The sequence below is a fragment of the Excalfactoria chinensis genome, chromosome 6, assembly GCF_039878825.1.
Source record: "Excalfactoria chinensis isolate bCotChi1 chromosome 6, bCotChi1.hap2, whole genome shotgun sequence".
Classification (NCBI taxonomy): Eukaryota; Metazoa; Chordata; class Aves; order Galliformes; family Phasianidae; genus Excalfactoria; species Excalfactoria chinensis.
In genome coordinates, this window is record NC_092830.1 from 23,923,317 (window position 1) to 23,947,509 (window position 24,193).

Below are 24,193 nucleotides of genomic sequence, written 5' to 3' on the forward strand. Positions count from 1 at the left end.
GTCTTTAGGACAAAGTTCAAAAACAAATGGCCAAGTCAAGGTACATGTGTGAAGCAACTGCTGTGCTAGTCACTATAGATAACCTGGTGACTAACTGATTTAAATATACTTTACTGATGACAGAATTGTAACATCTCAGCTGCTGTATTTTTCTCTCAGTATAATTTTATACAGAGAAGAGATAAGCAATTGTGCTTTTATTCTCTGCTACTGAACTGTCAATAATTTTCTGCACTCCTAGGAGTAATGGTGATGTTGCTATAAATGCAGTTAATGGAAAGCTATGTGGAGCTTAGTGTGTTCTGGTTTTTCTGCAGCACTGCTTTAAGCTGCCCTCAGTTTTTCCCCTGCCCCAGTGGCAGCAGCAGGGCTGCTGGTTGGTTGTGATAGTTTGCTCTGTTCTTGGGAACTTGCCCTAATGCTGTCTCATAGCATAGCTTTTGCTTGAACCCTTGCTGTTTGTTTCGTATGGAGAGAGGAAATACTAGGGAGCAAGCCAAGTAACCTAATTTATAGCAGAAACATATCCTTACATTCATTTGAGGTAAAAAGTCTGTGAATGACTGTGTAGGAATTAAAAAATAATGAACTAAGGGTGTGCATAGGCCATCTCAAAACTGTTGTCAGAAGTCACTGACTTTGCTTTTTGATACCTTTCTTAACCAGATGATTGGTTTGGCTGAACTTTACTATGTTACCCTGAAGCAGCAATCCTAAAAACAGTGTGACCAAGCTGTTGTGATTAGCTCAGTAAGAAATGCAGTTAGGCATTTGGTGATGACCATCTTTGTCATACTTTAATTGCAGAACTGGTTTTGGCTCATTCAGAATGCTTTTGAGATTTATAATAATCACTTCAATTGACTAGAAGTCCATGAAATGTGGAGGATCCTGTTCTAGTTCCATGCAGTGATGTCTACATCTGCATTAGTATCACTGTTTTGAAATACTGATCAAATTCCAGTCCCTGCCCTCCTTTACATGAATTCCCTCTTCTATCAGGCACAAGACTCAGTCATGCTATGTACATTCGCTTTTAAAAGTTTAAGCTTATGTATGGATGTGCAAATAAATTCCATCACTAGTCTTTGTCTTGTCATCTAAAGATGGCCATGTTTCTACTTAAAAGCATTGGGATTAACCTCATTTTAATTTTTCACTCTGAAAGCATCAGGAGCGTTACAGCCGAATAGCACCTCCCTGATCTGCTCCTTTTGGCCTTACGTTTCCCTACGAACAGATGACCGACGGTTTTCTGGAGAAGGCAATAGAGCGGGACGCCTTTGCGGCGAAGCAGCGCTGCTCCCCGCACTGCCGGTCCGGCCCCGCCGCAGGGTCGCTCCCCGTCCCCGCGGTCCCAGCACGGCTGTGCCGGCCGGAGAGCCTGGCTGCTTGCTGGGGAAATGGGTACCGGCTCCTTTAAAGGTGCCCTCATCGGAAAGGGGGTGGAGAAGAGCGGAGACTGGTGTCTCTTTAACCTTGCTGAAGGACGCAGCAGTATTTATTGACGTATGCAAATAGCCAGGGGGAGGAGGTGGAGGAGGAGGAGGGTGCTTGGAAAAACAGGAACCAGAATCAGTTTCTCATTGCAGGGTGAGAGCTCTGAGTTCCGGTGTAAGAGAAAAGAGACGTGGCGAAATTGCTGTATATCTCTGCCCTATAAGCACATCTCTCATTTAGACTGAAGGGAAACAAGGCATCAAAAAGGGTGAAGCATCTTAAAAAATATTTTCAAGGCAATCTAGCATGATCAAAGCTTACATGTTCCTAAATGGGGGAGGGGGAAGATTACGGGTTTGCCTTGCAACTTGCTGTAGCATATAGCACTACTAATAGGAGGAGATTTTTGACCGGCAAATGATTAAAGCAGCCTCGTTTGTGCTATGAATGACAATGCTAATAATCTGTCTTTGTGGTTTTTTCCCCTACTGTTTCAGCTGCGCAAACCATGCAGGATGATTTACTGATGGACAAAAGCAAAGCCCAGCCCCAGCAGCAGCAGCGGCAGCAGCAACAGCAGCAGCAAGATCCAAACTCAGCAGAAGCCCCCTCTACACCCATCTCGTCAGAGACGCCCAAGCCAGAAGACAACAGCTCAGTGACTAGTATCGGCACATCGGCTCCTTCCCAAAATAGCAAGGAGAAGATGCAGATGGAGTCTCCCATTTTGCCTGGCTTGAGCTTTCACCAGCCTCAACAAGAACCTGCAGCCGGCACCTCCTTGTCTCCCTCCTTCGGCAGCACCTGGTCGACGGGGACCACAAACACAGTGGATGATAGCTTTTTCCAAGGGATTACTCCGGTCAATGGAACAATGCTTTTCCAGAATTTTCCACACCATGTCAACCCAGTATTTGGTGGCACTTTCTCTCCTCAAATTGGCCTAGCTCAGACTCAACACCACCAACATCAGCAGCAGCAGCAGCAAGCGCAGCAGCAGCAGCAGCGGAGGTCACCTTTGAGCCCTAATCAGGCACCTTTTGCCCAGAGAAATGCTGCTTACAGCCATCAGCCCATCATGACCAGCAAACCGTCTTCCTCCTCTGCATCCTCTTCTTCTTCTTCCAGCTGGAATAACCATCAAAACGCAGCTTGGAGTACACCTTCCAACCCTTGGGGTGGGCTGCAGGCTGGTAGGGACCCTCGAAGGGCAGTTGGAGTGGGGGTTGGCGTGGGAGTGGGGGTCGGCGTACCCTCCCCCCTCAATCCCATTTCACCCCTTAAAAAACCATTCTCCAGCAATGTCATTGCCCCTCCGAAGTTCCCACGGGCTGCACCCTTAACCCCCAAATCCTGGATGGAAGACAACGCCTTCAGGACGGACAATGGCAACAATCTGTTGCCTTTTCAGGTAAATGTACCTTCTATATGGTGACAGCTATCACACAGTTGTATTTTATTGCAGGGGTATATTTCACGTTCCTTTTCTTCCTGAGAGGCATCTTCATACTTCATGTCTGCACTGAATAGTCATCCCATATAAAAGAAATAAGCTTGGTCCCAGGGAGTGCATACACAGAGGTTCCAAATTTTGGCTTGATGTTAACAGTGTCATTGTTCTTATAATCTGTTCTTAAACATGACTTGGCTTCACCGTTGATGTTGTTTGCTTGTTTGCTTGTAGCATTAGAAAGGTAGTAGCCTTCCTACATGAAAGGCAGCTTTGGCAGACTGTGCTCTCTCTGTTGTTTTTTTTTTTTCAGGTTCTCCCATATGAGAAAAGCAGGAGACATTACAATAGCTTGTTTCAGTATTCTAACTGACATGTTTATTTTAACCAAAGGTGCTTTTGGGATTGAAATCTAGTCAATTATTTTATCACCATTGAAATAACTACTTGTCTTTATGCTGGGGCATTTAACAGGGGGATCTGTTTGTATAAGCTATATATAGGAGAAGCTGTGTATGTCTGATATATATCCCTGTGCTGTTATATTCATGGTGGACGTTTCGAATACATCTAGAAGCAGCGTGGGTGTGTGTGGAGAGTGCCATATCTGTCCTTTCCAGTAAGGAAATACCCACTACAATTGATGTGATTTAGAAATGGCAGGGAGGTATTGTATAAAATAAACTAATTCATGCTGTTCAAAATATTTGCAGAAAAAAGAGACAATAGGACACGACCTTCAGAGCCATATTGCAATGGAGTCTATTTACTAGCTACATAGCTCTGAAATATTTAAAGCTGCAGTGCCCTTCAGTGTGTGGTGGTGGGTTTTTTTTGTTTTTGTTTTTTTATCTATGACGACAAAGCAGATCAATTGCAGCTGAAACTGGGCCACACAGAAGATTTGCAATTTTAATGCAGAATGAAACCTGTCATGGTGTGAAATCCATTTTAAGTTGAAAGAAGCAGGGCATGCGCTTGCAGTTTTATCTATACAAGGTGAAGTGAATCACTCTTTTCTGCCAGGCTGGCATTTTTAGTCTCGGATATATCAAAATTTCCTGTTTTGGAATGCAGTGAAATCATTTGTGTATGCTTTATTTTAAAGTACTAGCTTTCTTGGTGAGGTATGAACTCCCAAACATTTGTTACAGATCGGTTTTGTATGAATAGTGTTTAGCTAGACACTTAGTGTTGGAAACAAAGCAAACAAATACACAGACAAACCCCACTCATTAGTTTAAGAGATTGTTGAATTAAGATATATGCATTCCTGTGCACTTTCTAGTCCCATTCAAAGAGAGTATCTTATACTCAGCCCTGATATTTCATTTTGCTGCTTCATTCTATTTAAAGGGAGAGTTGCTAATTTTTTATTGGCTACCCTAAATTAAGGCGGAGTGTCTTTTGGTGAACTGCTGGGCAATGTCTCTGGCTCTGAAGTCGGGAGAAAGGTTATACTTTAGATACAATATGCCCGGTGAAGCTATTGTGTTGCACAGAACTCTCTAGTGCAGAAGCACTCAGTCATTTCTTTAGGAGTGTCAGATGTTTCAGTTTACAAGTACTCTTTTATTTATCATCCTTTAAGGTGTTACAAACTTGGGCAAATTTAATAGGACAAGCAAGAATATATGATCTTATTTTGGTGCTTTGGTCAATGTGATACATAAAGTTGTGTATTCATTAAGGAGGTATTTATTATTATGACTAGAAATTGTCACAGATTAATCTGGTGTTTAGTCATCACGGTGGAAAGAAAGTAAATAAATGCTTGAAAGAAAAGTTCATTTGATTTTAAAATTAAGGTTTTGAAGATGTAAGGTATTAGTCAGCATATAAAGTTGGAAATGTGCTTTCTTTTTAAGTGTAATCTTGTGTTTTCCTGTTCAACTGAAAGCAAATACTTTGACTAATTTCAGCACAAGCTGAAATACCAGTCTGAATTCAGAGACTCAGAAGGCTTGTGTTGGTTTTTGTTTGTTTGTTTGTTTGTTTTTGTTATGTTGTTGTTGTTCTACTATAAAAAACAAAGGTTTTTTTTTAGTTCAAACTGCTGAATGTCACATACAAGGCTGTGATCTGCATTAATGCCAGTTGCTCTTAGACTTCGCAAATTGCCAGAGAAATCTTGAAACTGTACTTCTGGTAGGAAGCAACTGTTTAGTTCAAATTTACATTGATAAAATGAGTTTCATATGAGTGTAATATTTGCTGCCTGGGTTGTGGTTGCGTTTGTTTGTTTTTCCTCATAGAAATTGGGCAATATGTTGACACAGTAAGTACTGCTTGTCAGCACTATCAAGTAATTCTGGCAGGTTTGTCCATGTACATCTGCCACTCTTCAGAACTGAAGTTTTTGTTGTTGTTTTTAATTTGCTTATGAAATACCTTTCAGTAAATTTCCCATGCAAGTAAAAATTAGTAAGTTCTTTATACTAACCCTTTATTTTACCTTTCATTGACATTATATAATCTTTTTAAATTTTAAGTTAATCTTGAATCAATTAGTTATTAACACATGAAGCTCGAGGTGTTCTGAATCAAAAGGAAACAAATGTGTTCACTGTTGAAATTAAGTGATACTTTTTTTTCTTTTTTTTCAGATTTTAATTATCAAAAATTTGTTGTAGAAAACTTCTGTAGTCAAGATTCTTGTTCTGAATTTGTAATATTTGAAGATAGCTGGTATCAACACCTAGTTCATTTAGTTCTGCAGAAAAAATAGAATTGCTTGATGTTTCTCTAATGAACCTGTGTATAGAGAAATAAGCCAGGTGTCTTTATCCCTGAATTTGAGTAATAGATTAGTGTGCCTTGTATGTAAAAGCCTACAAGGTGGTGGTTTGGAGGACCTGTGCTGAATTATGAAAGCACATAAAGTATCAATGGGGAGGAATGCTGTTGGCATCTGAATCATGATCAGTGCTGAAAGGCAACTGAAAATGCTTTGGAGGAGACTGTTTTAAGATGCATACTGAGAAAAATGGATTGCATTTATTCAAAAACAAAAAACAAAACAAGCAAACAAAAAAATAACCCTGAAGATACAAAGCTGATAGCTGTAAAGAAGAACAAAAAGGGCAGTTGATATGGAGTGAAATGTACTGTAGCAAATAAGAGCTGGAGATAAGACTGTGGGAATGGATGTGGAACAAGGCCAGATTTAAAACACAGAAAGGCAGCCAATCTGTTCTGAATGTTCTTCGTCTTATGGGTGGTTTAGACCAAATTCACCTCTTGTGTTTGTCATGTGATGAGCAGCAGCATTTGCCATTATGCCAGGTTAACCTCATTTCTGGTGTTTGAGGTTGGCATTAACTGATCGTCCCTGAGACCAGGGCTGCAGCTCAGTTTCTATTTACAGTAGAGCAGTGGAGCTTGAAGAGAGCTATTGTCATCTCATGCTTCTGAGCTGCTCCCAGAACTCTCTTTTCCTTCAGTTCTCTCGAGTAGATAGTGTATTTCTTTTCGCTTTTTCCTTACAAATATAGTGTGACACAGCTTGTGGGGTTAGGAGGATTGATAGTGCCTGAAATAGATCCTTGAAAGCATGGATAAGAACTTATCTTTGCTGAGGAGAAGATAGAGAAGAAATTAAATGTTTGGAGGCCAGTATGTTAATTAAAGAAGACTACCATGTGGGATTTTAATAGAACAATAACCGAATTTATACAAGTTTTGTTAGATCTACTTTTTCTCAGTAATGTTTTGTAGAAAACATCAAAAATGTGTAATAGCAAACTGTAGATTTAAAAACTGCATAGCAATTTAGTGCTCTGAAGATTCTGGCATGTGTCGAGTCATTCTTGACAGCTTTACTGATAAATACATCCCTAATAAAAATAAATAATAGGCTATTTACTGTGGGCGAAGATAATTTTAACATGTCTTCTTTTGCAGAGCCAGTTAATAGCTAGGGATCAGAGATAATAATGACAAAACGGTCTTGGCCTACTTGTTTTCTGCTTTTGAAAAAAAAAATGTAAAAAATGAAATGGGAATTTGAATAGGAATTGGCTTTCATACAGCTGAAATAAGAAGGTAAATTTTACAAGATACATGTTTTAATCAAAATAAAATTTGAAACGTGAAGCTGGTTGGAGTATAAATATGTGTATAGATGCAGAAATCTGTGTTAGTATATCGATATCGTAGATATCGATACAGTAATTAGGTTCAAGTACCTTATTGTGTGTAGTAGTAAACAAATAGAAGCTGCTTGGTGAGTGAAATGAAAACCAAAGAAATGGCTACAGGATACTGCTGATAGTTCTGATGTGATTTTCTTCTGACGGTTAATAGACAGCTCCATAAGAGGCTGTTTTCTTGAAATGTTTGCAGTTCTTTGTGTCTGTCATGCTAGTCCATGCATGTCTTTATTTACTACACCGCAAGTTCAAATTCTAAATAAACCATGTATGTGCACACACACATATATAAATGCACATACAGTAGACTCGTGCACAGAATAATTCTCTTCTACTTCTGGGAAAAAATATTAAATACCTTATTAATTTCAGTGTTGAAAATGTAAAGATTTCAAGTCTAGATTTATTTATTTATTTATTTATTTCCCCAGCTAAAGTTACATATAGATGCTATTTCCCTGTTCTAAATTTGACACTCTAGCTGCTGGCTTCTTGACAGTATAGTAGGTAACTATATTGGTAACAGTTGCACTATCGTTGTCTTGAAAACTACTTCTTTAAGTGTAGTCTAATATTATTTTTTCTTATCTGATGATACACAAGTACAGACAGTCTTTGACTGTGAAACAAGCTAACAAAAATGATGACATAGCTTCTGCATCATAGTGGAAATAATTCAATTGGATTTTCTGCTTTACTCCTTCCCTCTCCTGCCTTCTGACATGCTTCTGGTGTTACTGTTTCACTGGACATAAATAACAGCTAAAATAGACTGATTCTGAACATTCAAGAGTGAGAATACTTGTTATGCGATCTCAGCAATCTATCAGCGTAAAAGTTACGACTGAGACACAACGTTCTACCTTTAGCATTATGAATTATATTACACTTTTTGTGAAATATCTGATTGAATTTTTGTGTTTCCAAATAAATTAAGCAATAACAGTGCAGAATAACAAATGCATTGCTGTTTAATATTTAAAGTGTGATGATTTGAGTACTAATTACTGATTGCCTTTGATTTTAAGTAAACAATTTAGTCACATTCAAGCTCTCACTCAAAAATAATGAAGGTAGAGTGAAGGTGTGAGTTCAGAATGCAGGTGAAGGTCTCAGCAAGTCTATTGATAGACAGAACTTCCTCAAAGATGTTGAAGGTCTTAATATAGTACAGTGGATCAATGATTTTGTTTAAGGAATTATCTGCCTTTGTGAGGCAAATTAGAAGGTGAAGACCATGTGGTTTATTTTGCTGTTTTCTTTCTTGGATTGCATTCCCCAGGTTTATTTGTTCATTGACTAAAGGCAGATTTTGTGAATTGAATATCAGATGGAGAGATATGGGAAACCATTGTTTTCCTGGCTGAGGTGACTTTCAAGGAGAAAATTTCAAGAAGTTTGCTGTGTGGATGAACATTTCCATTTCTTCACATTTCGTAAAATAGTTCCCTGTGCCATAAGATTCTTTGAATGCTTCCTGGATGAAGCACATCAAAGGTGGAAGCTAAAAGGTTGCACGGCTTATTTTGAAGTTACTTAGTGATTTTAAACTATACGGATCTGGTTTTCACTTATGCTGGGTTGACTGATGTGCTTTCCAAAACTTTCCAATTAGTCTGAAGAGAAAAGCATCATACCAAAACTAGCCAGTGATGACCTGTGAGAGAGATTTGAAGGTACTCTGACCTTTTTACCTTTTTGTTTTTCTTTTTCCTACTGATCATCTGAGATAATGTTATGAATTTGGAAATACTATTTATATACAAAAGATCATCGTAAAAGCCTTTATGGACTTCATTTTTTTCTTCCCTCAGTAAGTGTGCAGTTTTGATTTGTAACCTGTAATATGTTATTTAAGAAGGATCTGCTTAAGTCTGCTAGCATAGTGGCAGTTACCAGACTTCATGTGCAAAATGTATTCTTTTCTATTTCTCCTGCTCTGTCTCTCAACAGAAATGAACATAAGAAACTTTTTGTATATTATAGTTATTTGCAATTACTTGCTGAAAATTGAAGATATCAGAATCTGAGTAAAGAAATTCTGTACAATCTTTGGGTGGAATAGAAGTAGAAGTAGGTAGAAGGTTCTGCCTATGCTCAGGGATGATCAGTTTTCTAGTCTATTGCAAGACCAATTAAGTGCTCAGTTTCACAATGTGCTGCCCCAAGTAGGATTTTTCCACTTCTTATCTCAGCCTACTTGTTCAGTATGGTGCGATGGAAATGAAATTTCAGAAAGGGCAGGAAGCAGAATTTTCTAATTCCTGTTGACTCAGCATAAAGTTAGCTAAATTTCCTTTTGGACTCCTGCTGGTATGTGGACTTAGAACTTCCCTTTTACAAGGAAGCTTCCTAAATATCTAGTATATTTAGAGGTTTTTTGTTTGTTTTGTTCCCTCTGGCCAGTGATAGGAGTGAAGTGTACAGTATGGGAGAAGTAAGCAATGCATACTGCAAAGCTTTAGGCTAATTTTTTATTCCTAGTATTTTAGCATTTTGTGTATAAATACACATAAAATGTATATGTGCATACATATCTCTATGTGACTGTATGTATAAACAATTCACTTCCTTCAGAAAACAAGCTCTGATGACATTCAATAACATCTGCCTGAGAACTGCATTGATAAAGTAGGTTTAGCTGTTATTAACATAATTTGCTTCTTTTCATCCTTACTGTAAAGATAGTTTTATACAGGTGGAAGTATGGTTGCTCACCATTCTCATTGTCTGGCAAGTGCATCAGAGCAGTGTCTAGAATCTTTGGGTTTTTGGCTATTGTGACATATTTTACGGTTGGTAACTAAATTTGAGGTCCCACATTTTTTCATTATTTTTTCTTTATTTAATTTTCCTGTTCTTTTCAGTAGAAATTCAAGTGCAGAAGCATTGCTTTTAAGCAATTGTTACTAGAAAACTACACATATATACTACCAATAAGCAGGTGTTTGAAAATGGATGAATGCATTGTTTTTTGTTTATAGAAATAGGTTTTCATTTGTGCCATCCTCTTATTATTACTTGTAAACTTTAGAATTTACAAAAGGCAAGTGGTGAAATACTGCAGGAAACATGCCTGTGTATCTTAACACTTGGTCAATGTTTTTGTCTTCATAAACTTTAATTATAAGATTCCATCTTTGTTGACAGTAATATTTGTAAAACACAGCAGATCGATACCTTCTTTTCCCTCATTATTCAATATGATTTTGTCTTTTAATTGCATGCCTTTCAAAATAATCTCAGATTTTAAAAAGGCAGCTATTTTTAGATTTTATAGAAGAGAAGCACTGTGCACTGTCTGTATAAAGACAGATGCTGATCTCTAGTTCCATTACTGTTGGGAGAAGAAGAGGTGGTGTAATTTCTGTTTTTAAGGCACTGCTTGGTGAAATCACTTTCTCAGATTGAACATGAGAAGAACACTAAAAAGCTTTTATTCTGAAATACCTAGCATATGTTGCTCTTTATTCAAAGTAGAACATCCATTGACTGTCCTTGTTTGCTGCTTGTCTTAATCTCAAACTAGCACCAGGAAGTGAAGAAAACAAATTGTTACATGTGAACAGTTCTAGTTTAAGTTGAGGAGTGATTATTCAAGAATTAAGAACTCTTCATTAGATAAAATGAGAAAAATAGTTTATTTCTTTGAATGAGATCCACTTTTCCTTCAGCTTTCTCTGGTGTTCTCTATACATCTTCCAAATTGTGCACGTGACAACTAAGAGTTTCTATAGACAAACTTTAATCATTTTGAAGGTCCTTTCTGGACACTGGCTGAAAAAAGTTGTGTTGGAAAAATTATTTGTACCGTATACTTAATTATTAATGCAAAATGGTACAATGTGAATTGCCCAAGCAATGTGCTCTTTTTGTATGGCTTTACAAATTTCAGAGTTCTCTTAAATGTTCTAGAGCAGTGTAAAATGAATAAGCAAAACCAAAGATAGTCTTCTATTTTATGACAATATTCACACGATTCAATCAACCAAATTGTAGTCTTTTGATCAATACCACAGATTGTTCTTGCATTAACAGGGTTAATGAAAATAAGGTGTGCAGAGCATACAGTTGCCAGTAGGTTTCTGAGGCATTCGATGTTTGAGGTTCCTGTCAGGGTTCTGGGTGAAGTGTGAATTTTGTGGACATAACTCCTTGTTCTTGTTTCATCCTGTCTTGTACAGTTCAACTCCATTCCTTTCAAACTTCCCTTCTTCTACTTCTTTCTGTTCCTGCTTTTTGTTTCCCTTTTTCTTACTGAAGCTTCTTATTTGAGTTGGCCTTCCCTGTTCTGCTTAATCTGTCATATCTTAAAGCTGCAGTGCAAGGCCCAGTAATCTTCTGTAGATAAAAGCTGAATCATCTTCACTCATTCCATGAGAGCTAAATATTGTCTGGAGTGATTATGCATCTTCTACCTTGCAAGAACTATGAAGGACAACATAGTGAGTCTGAGTCTGACTTGGTTTTGAGGATTCAAGTTGAAACTGAAAACTAAAGAACTGGTATTGTTCCTCATCATGCTGTCTAGTTTATTTACTCTGTATATGTAGATGAACTAAATTTAGCAACAGGAATTGGAATGAAACTGCTCTGTTAAATTACTATACCTAAACACAATGCATTGCATGCTAGATCATCTGCCTTCCATTGCCATGACTGTGATCATCCAGTCATTCCTTTTTTCTGTTGGCCTTTTCTATTTCTAACTTTCTTTTCTTTTTCTTTTTTTTTTTTTTTTTTTTCTCCAAATAAATTTCCAGTCTATCCCATTAAGTATGAAAATGGCAGTATTATGTTCTGCAGAAATAACTGGCAAATTTAACCCTTCTTTTTCTAAGCACATGTTTGTGCTTATGTTCAAGGAACATTTTTTCATATATTCAGTAACATTTTCATGTTATATGTACAAGCACAGTGAGTTCTTTTTGAATCACTGAACAGTTTGTTTTTGTATGTTATAACTGTGCATCAAATAAGGTCCAGGCGGCTGTGTATCTGCTTAGTTTATTACACAGAAAGCTAGAATTAAAAGGCAGAGTACTAAAGTTTATCGTGTGTTAAGCAGTTGGAAATGTGGTAGAAAACTAGCAGCATGGTGTCTCATGGCCATCTATATCTTTCCTGCAGCCAATGTTCATCCTTCAGAAACATGAAGTCTAATATGTTATTCTACTGTGTTTGCTGTAGTCTGACAAGGAAGTGTTCTCCACTGAGAACAGAGCTTATTTTAGCTGGGTCCTGTAACATGGTATTTTACTTTGTGAAGGAGATTTGTTAAATGCATTAAGAAATGAACCAATGGTAGCTATTTTTGTTTCAGTTTCCTACATGACCTTTACAGCAACTACACATTTGTAAGGAGTTAATAAATGATTAATGTATTATCTGATTATTAGGGCCCAGCACATTAGCAGATGGCTTGCAAAGAAAAAAATAAAAGCAAAAAAACCCCACAAAATAATATATTTTATGTTCTTAGTAATCACTAAGAGATCTATAATAACCATATCTGACAAATTTTTATGGCATGTTTTGTATTGCTGACATTTTCTTTTCTTCAATCTATTTATAAAGATTCCTTTTAGTTTTGAATTAATGATCGCAGTAATAGTCTGGTGTAATTTTTTTTCTTAGCTTTAAGCGAGTCCAATTTGTATACTCTTTCTAGGCTCATTTGTTTCTTCATGTTTCATTGTTTTGAATGATTTGTTTTTTTTTAAATGACACATCTCACAGTAACAGAAAAAGGTTTTCTTACAGCTGATGAGGTTTTTAGTAGTAGGTAACTGCAGTAGGGAGACTAAAGCACATTGAGAGGGGGAGGAAAACTACAGGGTTGAGAACAAGTAGGGTTTTAATAATTTAAAATGAAAGCGTAGTTGTGGTGTGTTCATATATGGCTATTCAAGATGACAGTGTAACTCATCGCTTTCTGTAGATGAGTATTTCAACTAATGAAATATTGCAAACGTAAGGTTGGATTTCACACTGCATTAGGAAGGGTCCTCAGCTCGGTCATCCCTGCTGCTTTTGTCTGCTAGTAAATGAAACTGTACCTGTGAAACCTGAGGAACTGAATCAACCAAAGTTGTCAGCAGAGCTTAAAACTAATGTTTTATTCTAAGCTTCTGCAGAGAGTCTCTTGGCCCTTGTATAAGCAGGATCACATTCTTCTGACATGGTTTCACAATGTAGAAATAGAAAATTACTTGTATAACATTTTTTTTTTTTTCTTGTTAAGCAAGGCAGGAGTGACGTCCTGCATTCCATTTACAACTACTTTAAAATGGATTGCAATAAATTTTACAGTTTGTTTTGAAAGGTTCATTATTATTATTATTATTATTTATAAGGAAACTCAAAAATTCCCTTTCTATTTCACCTTGTTTGAATATAAACTCAAGCTGCTATAGGTTTCAAAACAGGTCATTCCTTAGCTCTGTCAGACAAATACATGAATGGCAATAACAGAGAGTATACAATGATAATGCATTTATATATGTATTTTTATATAAAATATGAATGCAGATGTAGACTGATGCAAACGAAACAGAAGTACCTTTTTTCATGCAGCCTGGATTTTTATTTTTGGTTTTTACCTCTTCACAGTTCTGTTTCTATTTGTGGTTTGTAGTTGTCATGAAATTTACTAATAACTCTTTCTGCCTTGTGTTCTTTCTTGTTACTGAGGTCTCAGTTTATACTGATAACTGAGTCCTTGCTCCTATGACCTTGTAGTTACTAATATTAAATATCATTCTGCTTTGCTTCAGTTCTTCAGATTCATTTAGTTGATTCTGTATGATGAGCTGGTCTCCTGTATATTGATGGGATCTTGCAATATTGATAGCATTCTCCTACTTGAATACTGGTATCGTCAATATGTTTGGTCTTGAGCTTTGTTTTGTTTCTTTTTGTTTGTTTTTTTTTTGTGGTTTTTTTGTTGTTTTTTTGTTTTTTATTTTTATTTTTATTTTTTTACGAAAATTCATTAGTAACTTATTTAGATGATGTGTTCAGAACTATCACTTTTTCTTCCTTTTCTGGCATTTTTTTTCCTACCCCAATTGCACTATTTCCTGCTTTTTTTTTTTTTTTTCATTTATATTGTTTCTCTTGCTTGTAACACAGTAAGAAGTGGTACATTGTAATCCTTTCTATATCAACTCCATCACACACTGTCAAAGGTGTATCATACTATTTCCAGAACCAGAAATCATACCCTAGAATATTGCATAGTTACGGTGCAATGCTGTTAGCTCTACTTTTTCTTTCTTGTAGATATCTGTGAATTTCAATTATAGAAACTAGAAAGAACATTTGTCTTCTATGGTTTCATATCCTACTTCAGTAACTGCCCATTTTTTTTTTTTTTTAACCAGTCGGATATATACAGTATTGCATTCTTGTAATGTTTCTATAATTATTTTGCCCATGTGCCTGGGTGTTCCAAAGCACTTGATGTTTGAGTTATTTGAACTTGTTACAGTTTCTCTGGGTGTGGTTAAGTGGCTGAACATCCTGGTTCTTTTCTTACAACAAAATCTGCTAAGGTGCCTGTCAATTCTTGCTACAATAGGAGAGTTGCAAACTGGATGGCTCTTATCTGAAAATCTTCTCACCGTCTGGAGCAATGTAAACTAAATTTCCCCTGAACTGAATTGGTTACAGCTCACAAATAAATAATAAATTGCTTGTCTCTTGCCATCCTTAGATAAATTGGTTTATTTTAACGCAATTATTCTGAATTATTTAAAGTCATAAAAGGCAAAGGAATAGCAGTTATTTGAATGCATTTCTCACCTGCTTGGCTGCATATACAAAGTCTTCAATAACTTTGAATTTCATTACAGAGTTGACACTGGATGCTATTAAATGAATTTATTTATTTTTTTTTTAATAGTATAACACTGTTGCAAAAGGATTGCCTCATTTCTCAGTGACTGTACAGGATTCTTCAACTCATAGTTAGAAATAAGTGCACAGCTGGAGAGAGCCTGTGGTCCTCATTCCCTTAAGAGAAGATGGCTATGACACCTTTGGCTTCTACAATAGGTTATATCCTGGATGGAGGCCCAGGATGGAGAGCATTTGCTGCCTAAACTATTTTCAGTCTCCATTAGGAAGAGCATGACTGGCTGGACTTCTGTATTTCTTCATAAGCAGGTTTTTAATTCTTGTACCACAATTTGTAATGCATATTAATCATGATATAGTAACATAATGTTAGGATATGGCCACTTACACAAACAAGTTCATTGAGATGGCAGCTAATAGGTTAAACATCTTAAGTCCTGCTGAATGTAGAGTGACATCACAGTGAAAAGGTCACCTTCTTGTCTTCTCTGGTGCTGGTTTTCATTGAGAGTGTTTGTGTCCTGTTTTAGGCCTGTCAGTAAGTGACCTCACTTTTCTTTTCTTAGTGAACAAGTATTCCTGCTGTGCTTTTTTTTTTTTCTTTTTTCCTTTCCTTTTTTTTTTTTTTTTTTTTTTTTTTTTTTAATTTTCTTTTAAAAGTAAAGAAGTACATTGGCATTGAAATGAAACATTCTTCTTTTCTTTAAGAGTAGTTCTCCGAACCTGCAGGTGAAGATTTTGTCCTGTAAGTGCAGATGGAATATCTTCCTCCTTTTTGGTGGCAATATCTAGCCAGAATTCTGGCACTTAACAGTTCATGAGCAAAACAACTTTTATCTTCTGAACATAGTAGACACGGAACAGGAGCCTGGCTTGAAATATGCCAACTAGATGTTATTTGAATTGCACTGTTTTATAAAAGCACAATGAGTGTGATGGGTGAGACAATATTTCAGTTTTTGCCATAAGGCTTAAACATCACAATATCACAAACATTTCAATAACATGCTTGTTTGTTTGTTTGTTTAATTTTTATCTTGGCAAGATATATATCCCATGTCAGTGATTATTGAAAAATAAAACCTATTTCTGTTTTAGGAATCCTTGAGATTCCTTTACTGCGCAAAGGTGATCAGATTTCTGACAGTTACTACTTGCATGCTTTTCTATCCCATTTTGTTTCATTATCCTTTAAAAATGTGGGTTAGACTGCTCATTTTGTAAATAATTTTGAGAGCTTCCTTATACTTTGTCTCTACTCTCATTTGCATTATGCAGTCCAGACAGTGAAGTATGGTTGTTTGCATCCTTTTATGCTGTAGTATCCCCCGTACTCCCTTCTCCATTTGAAGTCTGCATTTTTGTAGTGCTTTGATTTTGTGATATTAGGTTTGCACTTCAGTTGTGCTCATTTTTAGTGAGAAAGAGAAGTTCTCACTAATGATCTTTTAGGCCTTTTCCAACCTTGATAATTCTGTGATTCTGTGATTCTCAAATCTAAGTTTACCTTTCCTTACTGTGTGTGGGAGTACAGAGATAATTCTACTGAACAAAGTGGTAGAAAACCAAAAGTAGCTTATCAGAGTTGAAGCTGTTGAACCACTTAAATGATGTCTCCTTGGTAACTTAATGTTATAATGAATGGTCTTGTAAATCCTAGTGCTGACGCCCTTTTCCATTTGCTTATTTTTCTGAAATGATGGTTGTCTTGGGTGTAACTATTTTAATCCTATATTTTGGAGTAGTTATAACAATTTGTTGCAGGTATCAGTAGCTATAATAGGAAGTGGAAACATCAGCTTTTTGAGATGCATTCCTAAACTGGACTGATTGCAGATTTTTATCTAAAACATCATGTAGAACAAAATATGGTTGAGCATGAATGTTGTCTGTGAGTGCTTAGACAGTTGTGTGCAGGCTGCTCCTTACAATAGCATAATGGAGTATTAGAATAATGGCTGAGATGGGGATTTTTTAATTTTTTTTTTTTTTTTTAAACACATTGTCTACTTGCCATTATTTAATGGAAAAAAGAATATCTTTGGTAAAATTTAAGAGAAGGAAAGTTCAAAAAAGAGTGTAGAATTATATTACAGTCCCATTAAGACTTAGTACTGTTCGCTCTGCTGCAGTTTTCTTTACCATGGACGTGTACAAAATTTACCCTGTTTTCCCCTCCTGCCTACATTTTATCCCTCCTTATTTGTTTGGTTTTTCTTAATATTTTTATGAAATCCTGCATGAGGAACAAATTACTGAAATTTCTGGTTGTGCTAATTCTACTCACATCTGTGTTGTCAGTCATGTTGCTATTGGCAACATTCCAGTGCCAAGCTGCAAAGGAAGTAACACTTGCTAGTTACAGTTTTTTTGATTCTTTCAGAAAGTGATCGTTTTACTTTGCCACATGGTCATATTCCTCAGATTTCACTTCTGTTGAAGAACATATCTATATCTGTCTGTTAAATCTATGGAGGGTGCAAGTGGGATTGCGTCAGAGGAAGCTGCTAGGATTGCTCAGCAAGTGTTCAGAGCTTGCTAGCTGCAGTCATTCACGTGCACCATCACAGCACACTGAGCGTGTCCCAAGCCAAACTTCCGTAGTGCTTGCTTTTATTTGCTTTTTTTTTTTTCTTTTCTTTTTGGATTGCGATGCTGGAGTGAGACAAACTTGTTTTCCTTGTGTTCTTAGCAATAACCCCTCCTGCAGGTGCTAGAATTGAGTGAGCAAGCCCAGTTGGAGACAGTGCTGGCATTTTACACCATATTTATTCAAAGCTGTGCTTCCATTGACTTCAGCTTTAGTTGGCAATGCTTAGCAGTGTTGTGCAGCCAAATTCAAACTTGGCTGAGCACAGGCACAGAAGGGTAAAACATAGCAGTTGTGATGGTGAAGGCATTTGCATTAGTAGGAAAGTTTTTTAAAGCCATTCTCCAGTATCTCTTCTCTTTCTTCTAATTTACATGCTGCATGTAATGTCCTAGAATCTGTGAAGAAACTGCTTGGGCTTCTCTGAGCCTAAACACTGCTTGGTATTCCCTTAGAACCAGTGAGCAGCTCAATGAATGGAGGCCATCTTGCTGCTCAGCAATCAGGCTGTGCTGTGCCATGCCATGTGTTCATGCAGGCAGCCTAAATCTAGGGCAGCAGGAAAATATAGAACACTGAAATGAATTACTGAAGCTGGGCTTCTGTTCAGAATATAGAAAATTTAGCAGGAAGTCAGTAAGTAGATGATCTGAAATGTATTAACACAAGAAAATGTCACTGGAAGATTATAGGTACCTGAGGTAGCTGCTGCTTGCAAGCTACAAAATAGGCACACTGCTTGTATCTCACAGCTCAGTGCTCATTTTGTGTTACAAATGAAGATGACCATGCTGATGTGAATTCAACACACGCATAAATAAGTGTTTAAGGATATTGACTATGAATGGTAGCTAGGCTTGGGCAATGTGTCACATTCCTGACATGCCTTCTCAGGGTAAAACCTTACTCTTTTCTGACTGTCGTTCCAGCAGTTCAATGTCAGGTTTCTTCTCTGCTATGATCCACTGCAGAGACAATGGAAAAAGATGCAACTGCAGTTTCTGGAGCAGAAGTGTACGTCTCTTCTGTTTCTGCCATGGATTATAATGACCATTTCCTTTATTAGTTCATTAGTTCTGGTTACTTTGAACTACCTGTTGAGGTTGAAAGGAAGCCAAGCTGTATGAGAGTCCATATAAAACCACTTAAGGCACTAGCTGTAGATCTGGTCTTGACTTTGTCATCCATAATTGTCGGAGTTTCAAAGGGTTAGTTAAAATATACTTTGTTGTTGTTGTTGTTGAGGAGTCCAAAATAAACTTTAAAGTAGAACTGCACCTTCTTACTGATTTCTTTTTGAGCCCATTTGCTCCTTTCTCCTTACCTGAAATTGATCTTAAAATAAATAAAAGTTTCTTTTAACTCATGTGGCATTCAGGTTGTCTTGGTTTTACTTTCATTAAAAGATGAGCTTGCCATATTAGCTCATGCTTCCAAGACTTGATTTGTTACTAATTTATCTTTGAGACTCATAAGATGGAATCTTCCGCTGTTATCAAAAAGCAGCTTGTTGTAATGCAAGCAACTGCAGCACTGCTGTGAGAAATGCCTAGTAAAGCAATGATGTTGATTATTGTTTACACTAAGAATTCCAAGTCTGTCTTGGATAAATTTGGACAAGGAAAATTCTATGAAAGCCTCTGTGTTGTAAGCATATACATGTGGTCTGTCATTCAAAGATTGTGGGCAACTATTGTGCAGGTACTCACTGTCTGTGTGGTGATGTGCTCTTTTCCCATTCTTAGCCCTTCCCTCTTCATCATTGAAGTGCTCTGTTGAGGGGACTGAAGTAGTGCTGGGTATGTTTTGCCCTTACATACTTTTGCTCTGAGTTGAAAGGTGTCAAGACAAAGCATGCTATATTACAGGGTATGACAAAAGGAAAAATCTATTTTGATTTCAAATGATAGGATATATGTGCATGTCAATTACATCTTTAAGAGGACTTCAGGTACTGCTAAGTAATCTTTGCTACATAATTGAAGTATCCTTTAAGAATATGTTTTCCCATCCTGGAACTTGTTGACAAACAGATTACATCTCAGCCATCTCCTCTAATAAGCAACAGAAGCATCAGTCCTAGAGGTGAACAGACTCCTTCAAAGACAGTTTTGATTCATTCCTAGATGAGGTCCATTATGTGTGCTGGGTGGTGACGGGAGACCTCTGAAAAATTACTATGATTATGTAGTTAAAGACAAGTGCAATACATATGCAGAAGACTGTTAGATGCAAACTGTTGCATTTTCTCATTTTATTTTAGTGTTGTAACACTACAAGTATTTTTTTTTGCAGAGTTACTGTTTGTGTTTTAATTAACAAAGACAATTTGTAGATGCTGTATTTTGTGACATTTTCAATGAATTGTAAGATATTTAAAGGTAGAAAGCTGAAACTCAGCTTCAGGAGAAGGTCTAGTTTTGCCTTATAGTTATCTTTCAAGAATTTGATCCTGTATATGCATTTGTAATTTTTTACTTTGATTAACATAGATACATTGAGGAAGACTATCCAATGGATGAACTTAAAAGTAGCAGACAAATTGAGAGTTGAAGTTCTGGGACCCGTATTTTCTTCAGTTGTTGTTATTAAGCTGTTATTCTTTCAAGATGAAAGCACCGTAAGAACTGAAATATGCTACCATATATACTAGCAGGGAAGGAGCTGTTGTCTGTACAGAGTAAAAGTACAATCCAATTTTGGCAGGCTGGACTTAATTTTCTCCTAGCTTTTGGTGATTGCTTTTTAGCTTAATGCAGTGCCCTGTAGCTGAAGATCTTTTTCATCCGTTATTTAGGTCTTTAGTTTAGAACTTTGTCTTATTTAGGCACCAACAGATTTTGCAGACTTGCAGGATTATCAAACTGCTTCTCCAATTTTTTTAGTGTGCTTTATCATTCTGTAGTGTACAATTTGATTTCTGGTCATGGTCCTAGTCCCAGAATCTTTTTGCAGCATTTTCATGTGCTGCTGGGGGCCTTTGTGGATTGTTTCCATTGCTGGGATTGTTTGGCAGCACATGTCAGTCTGATGAAACCATGTGAAAGGCAAAGCTTGGAGACAGCAGTATCAATTTACAAAACCAAGAGAAACTGTTCCTGCTGAGAAATAAGGAAGCATCACCCTTTCTGTGTGTATGGGAACACAAGGATTCTTAGAAGAAATTACTGAATATATGAAACAATATGTGCTGAGTACCAATGAGTTTCTAGTGAAATCAAAGCTCCTAAGAAAAAACGTAGCAGCCCTTAGGAGCTAGATTGTTAGCTCTGGTTTGTTTATCACCCACTCTACAAAATCTGTGGTGAGCATGCATGCATTATACTTAAGTATACAACATACTTGTAAAAATTGGTTAAGTCTAAATTTCCTTTCTTTCCTTCTTGATTTAGTTTGATGTACAGTGGAAAGTGTCTAGGTAAGAGTTTTGATGAAACTGATCTTCCTCTGTCCAATGTAGGTGCTATTTCACCTTGAAAATTTGTGGCAGCTTTGTACTCCCTTTTAAGGCCAGAAGGGTTCTGCATTCTAACAGATCTGCCCTGCATCATAGCCTTGCCCTTCTCATGTGTATCCATTTGCACAGCTCCCTGGGAAGTTTTACAGCAGGAACTTCCATGGATTTGCAGCTGCATGCTTAAAATATAACATTCACATTAATAAAGGATCGTTATGGTCAGTTTGTAGGCTTGGTCCTCTTCTGAACTCATTCCTCCTGACTTCTAAGACTGTAACCTTGGAAATGTTTAGAGCAGGAATAAGCTACCACTGTGGCAGAAACATCAGTTCTGTCCTTGTGCTCTCCTGCCACTGTTGTGTTTTGCCAGCTAAGCTCTCTGTGTCATAAGCCAGATCAGGGGACTGATCTGACTGAAAAATGCTTCCTTTACTGTAGTTAGGATTTAATCTACGTGTTTGCTTCTGTATTTTCTCTTCTAAAAAACACGATAGTTAAGTACTGCAATACTTGAGCTCTTCACAGTACAGAATTATTAAATAATTAGAAGAAACAATTAGTGGTGACTAAAATTCTTACTGTTTTTACTTTGAGAGGAGTGAGGTAAATCCTATTTAACAAACCTTAATATATCACAAGAATTTGAGTGTTTTTTGTTTTATTTTTTTTAACATCCCAAGAACAATTTTCAATCTGGCCTCATATTTTACAAACATAAAATTATTCTAACCTACTGCATACTGTGAAACATTGGATTGCCTTATATCAAAGTGAAATATTTTGTTAGATATATCAGGAAAAAAGAGAACACTTCCACACTTCCCTCCCTCCCCCCTTCCAAAACCTCTTTTAGACTTCCTGGGCATAAATTTTCTTTCATGTGCTATGTGTTCAGATGCATGTGTTGATGCTTTTGGGAAGGTGAATAAGCTCATTTTTAAGTAGCAAACAAACACTGTCTTTTCTAAGCAACAGTCAAAGGCCTATAGATACTGCTGCTTCTGGTCTAAGGATATTGATTTTTAATTCTCCCAAGCAAGAGTATTATCTTGTTTCAACCAATATGTGGAAAACACTGTTCTGGGAATTTTGAGAGTATAAAAATGATGATACTGAAGGTTTTTGTCAGTGAAATAGACTCTAGTAATTTTAACATAATACTGTGAACTAAGAACCCTGCAAACTAACTGTGATCTTTCACATACTGTTGGTTTGGTTTTTTTAATAGCAGTGATGAAATTAAGAAAATTAATATTTTCTAAAATCTGTCTGACTACAATGGGAAGGTGGGTCATTTTGTTACACTGTCCCACTGCATTCAGTACTCTAGATAACAGTGAACCAGAGATCAGTGAATTTCTGTATAATTTTTCACAAAGTTTGAAAGTGGTTACTTTTATAGAACTATTGTATTTTTAAAATTCTTTTTAATTACATGAAAACAGGAGATGAACTGCAGCAAAGCAACAAAAATGAGATATTCAAACAATACAAACCCCTTACTCAGGTTTTTGATTACCCTGTTCTGAAAGCATGTCATCTCCTGTCTTGTATTTTGTTTTGACTTGCTCCTGTGTACTCCTTTTAAACCAGTGAAATTTGTGTTAGATGTCTGAAAAATATCTTGGTACTTTCTGGGACAGATATGCCTGCTGGTTTGTTGAGCATTCCTTGCTTCTGCTTTGTGTTATGGAAGCACTGTGACAGAGGGCAGATGACGAAGCTGTAGAACAAATGTACCTGAACTCTGAAGTAAAGCCACTTCTCCAGTAGATACATTAATATATCTGCATTTCCAACTTACTCAACTATTAATACTTGCAATTAACTATTTTTTATATGTGTATTATCAGAAATATTGCAAAGCTTCTCTGTCTATGCTGTTGAGAGCCATAGTTAAAAATAGAGTATAATTTTGACAGCTGTAGAGGCTTATCTTTTGATAATATAAAAGGAATGTATCAAAAAGCAAAATAGAACTGCATTTTGGAGTTCTCTAAAATGAGAAATGAGCCTGTGTTAGAAAATGATTAGTCTGTAACAGTCTCTTTCCTTTTTTTTTTTTTTCTTTTTTTTTTTTTTTTATTTCTTTCTAGGACCGGAATAGGCCCTATGACACTTTTAACTTGCACTCTTTGGAAAATTCCTTAATGGATATGATAAGGACTGATCATGAGCCTCTGAAAGGTAAACACTACCCTCCCAGTGGCCCACCAATGAGTTTCGCTGATATAATGTGGAGGAATCATTTTACAGGTTAGGAATATTCATATGTCCATGCTTGCTTGGTTTTAAACGAAAATCAGCTTTTCAGTATTGCTATAAACTTTTTGTTAATTAATAAGTTGTCAGCTATGTTATACTTCTGTTTCCCATCTTAGGGTAATCATCTCTATTGCAGAAAGATAAGATGAAATGTGTACTCACTTGGTATAAGTGTGCAATCATAATATACTCTAGTAACTGTCATTTCTGAAACTTTGTGCATCACCAAATTGCACTATTCAGTTCACAAAGTGAGTAGTGCAACTGAAGTCCAATTATGTTGACAAATCTTGTACAGCATTAATATTATTGTCATTTACAGATCATCGGCAAATATACAGGGATCTGAAAGTGCCACTGTGCCAAGCTTAATGTCTATGATTATTTAAGGATGGAATTTAAAAATGTATCTTGATTTGGATTTCAGAACATTAGGAGTCACCAACAAGTACTAGGTGTTGTTAAGCATTAAGAAAGTCTGATTATTTGTTCTGCTGATACTTTGTTTTGCCAGATGCAGCACTGGAGATGGAATTATTTCTAGTGTTTAGTTGATATAGAATAGTGAAAAGTTGCAGAAGCATTTCAGTGAATCCTAATTGTCTGTCATAGTTGTCTTAATCTTTCATTGGTTGTGTTTCAAAACATTCTTACTCACAAGCTGCTAATTTTCTTCCTCTGAAGACTGAAGCTAATAGTAAGCTTTGTGCTAGTGGACACTGAGCTAGAATCAATTCCCAAACTTTAAGATGCTGGAACTGATATAGAAAAAATTGTTTTGTATAATTTTTCCTATGCATAGACATAATTTTCTGATACAGCAATTACCTCAACCATTCCAAAATCAGGTTAAAAGAGCTGAGACTATGTAACCGTGCTTTCCTCAGTTATTCTGTGCTACAGCCTTCATACTTCTGTCTTTAACTATTAATCAAATATCTCAAATGGCAAGAAATATTCCCATCTGTATTCTGATCATG

At 36.6% G+C, this 24,193-nt stretch overlaps 1 protein-coding gene across 17 annotated transcripts in view; it reads left to right on the forward strand.

Annotated features, from left to right (window-relative positions):
* CPEB3 (cytoplasmic polyadenylation element binding protein 3) overlaps positions 1 to 24,193 on the forward strand; it is a 111,688-nt gene that overhangs the window by 34,991 nt on the left and 52,504 nt on the right. For 7 of the 17 annotated variants that reach the window (XM_072341019.1, XM_072341020.1, XM_072341016.1 and 4 more), the window contains 2 exons: positions 1,938 to 2,851; positions 23,045 to 23,204. In XM_072341019.1, the coding sequence (XP_072197120.1) occupies positions 1,949 to 2,851; positions 23,045 to 23,204 (1,063 nt within the window). In that variant the 5' untranslated portion in view covers positions 1,938 to 1,948. Of the gene's footprint in view, positions 1 to 1,536; positions 1,709 to 1,937; positions 2,852 to 23,044; positions 23,205 to 24,193 lie in introns of those variants that run through there. The other 10 variants (XM_072341029.1, XM_072341031.1, XM_072341030.1 and 7 more) reach the window with 7 other exon arrangements.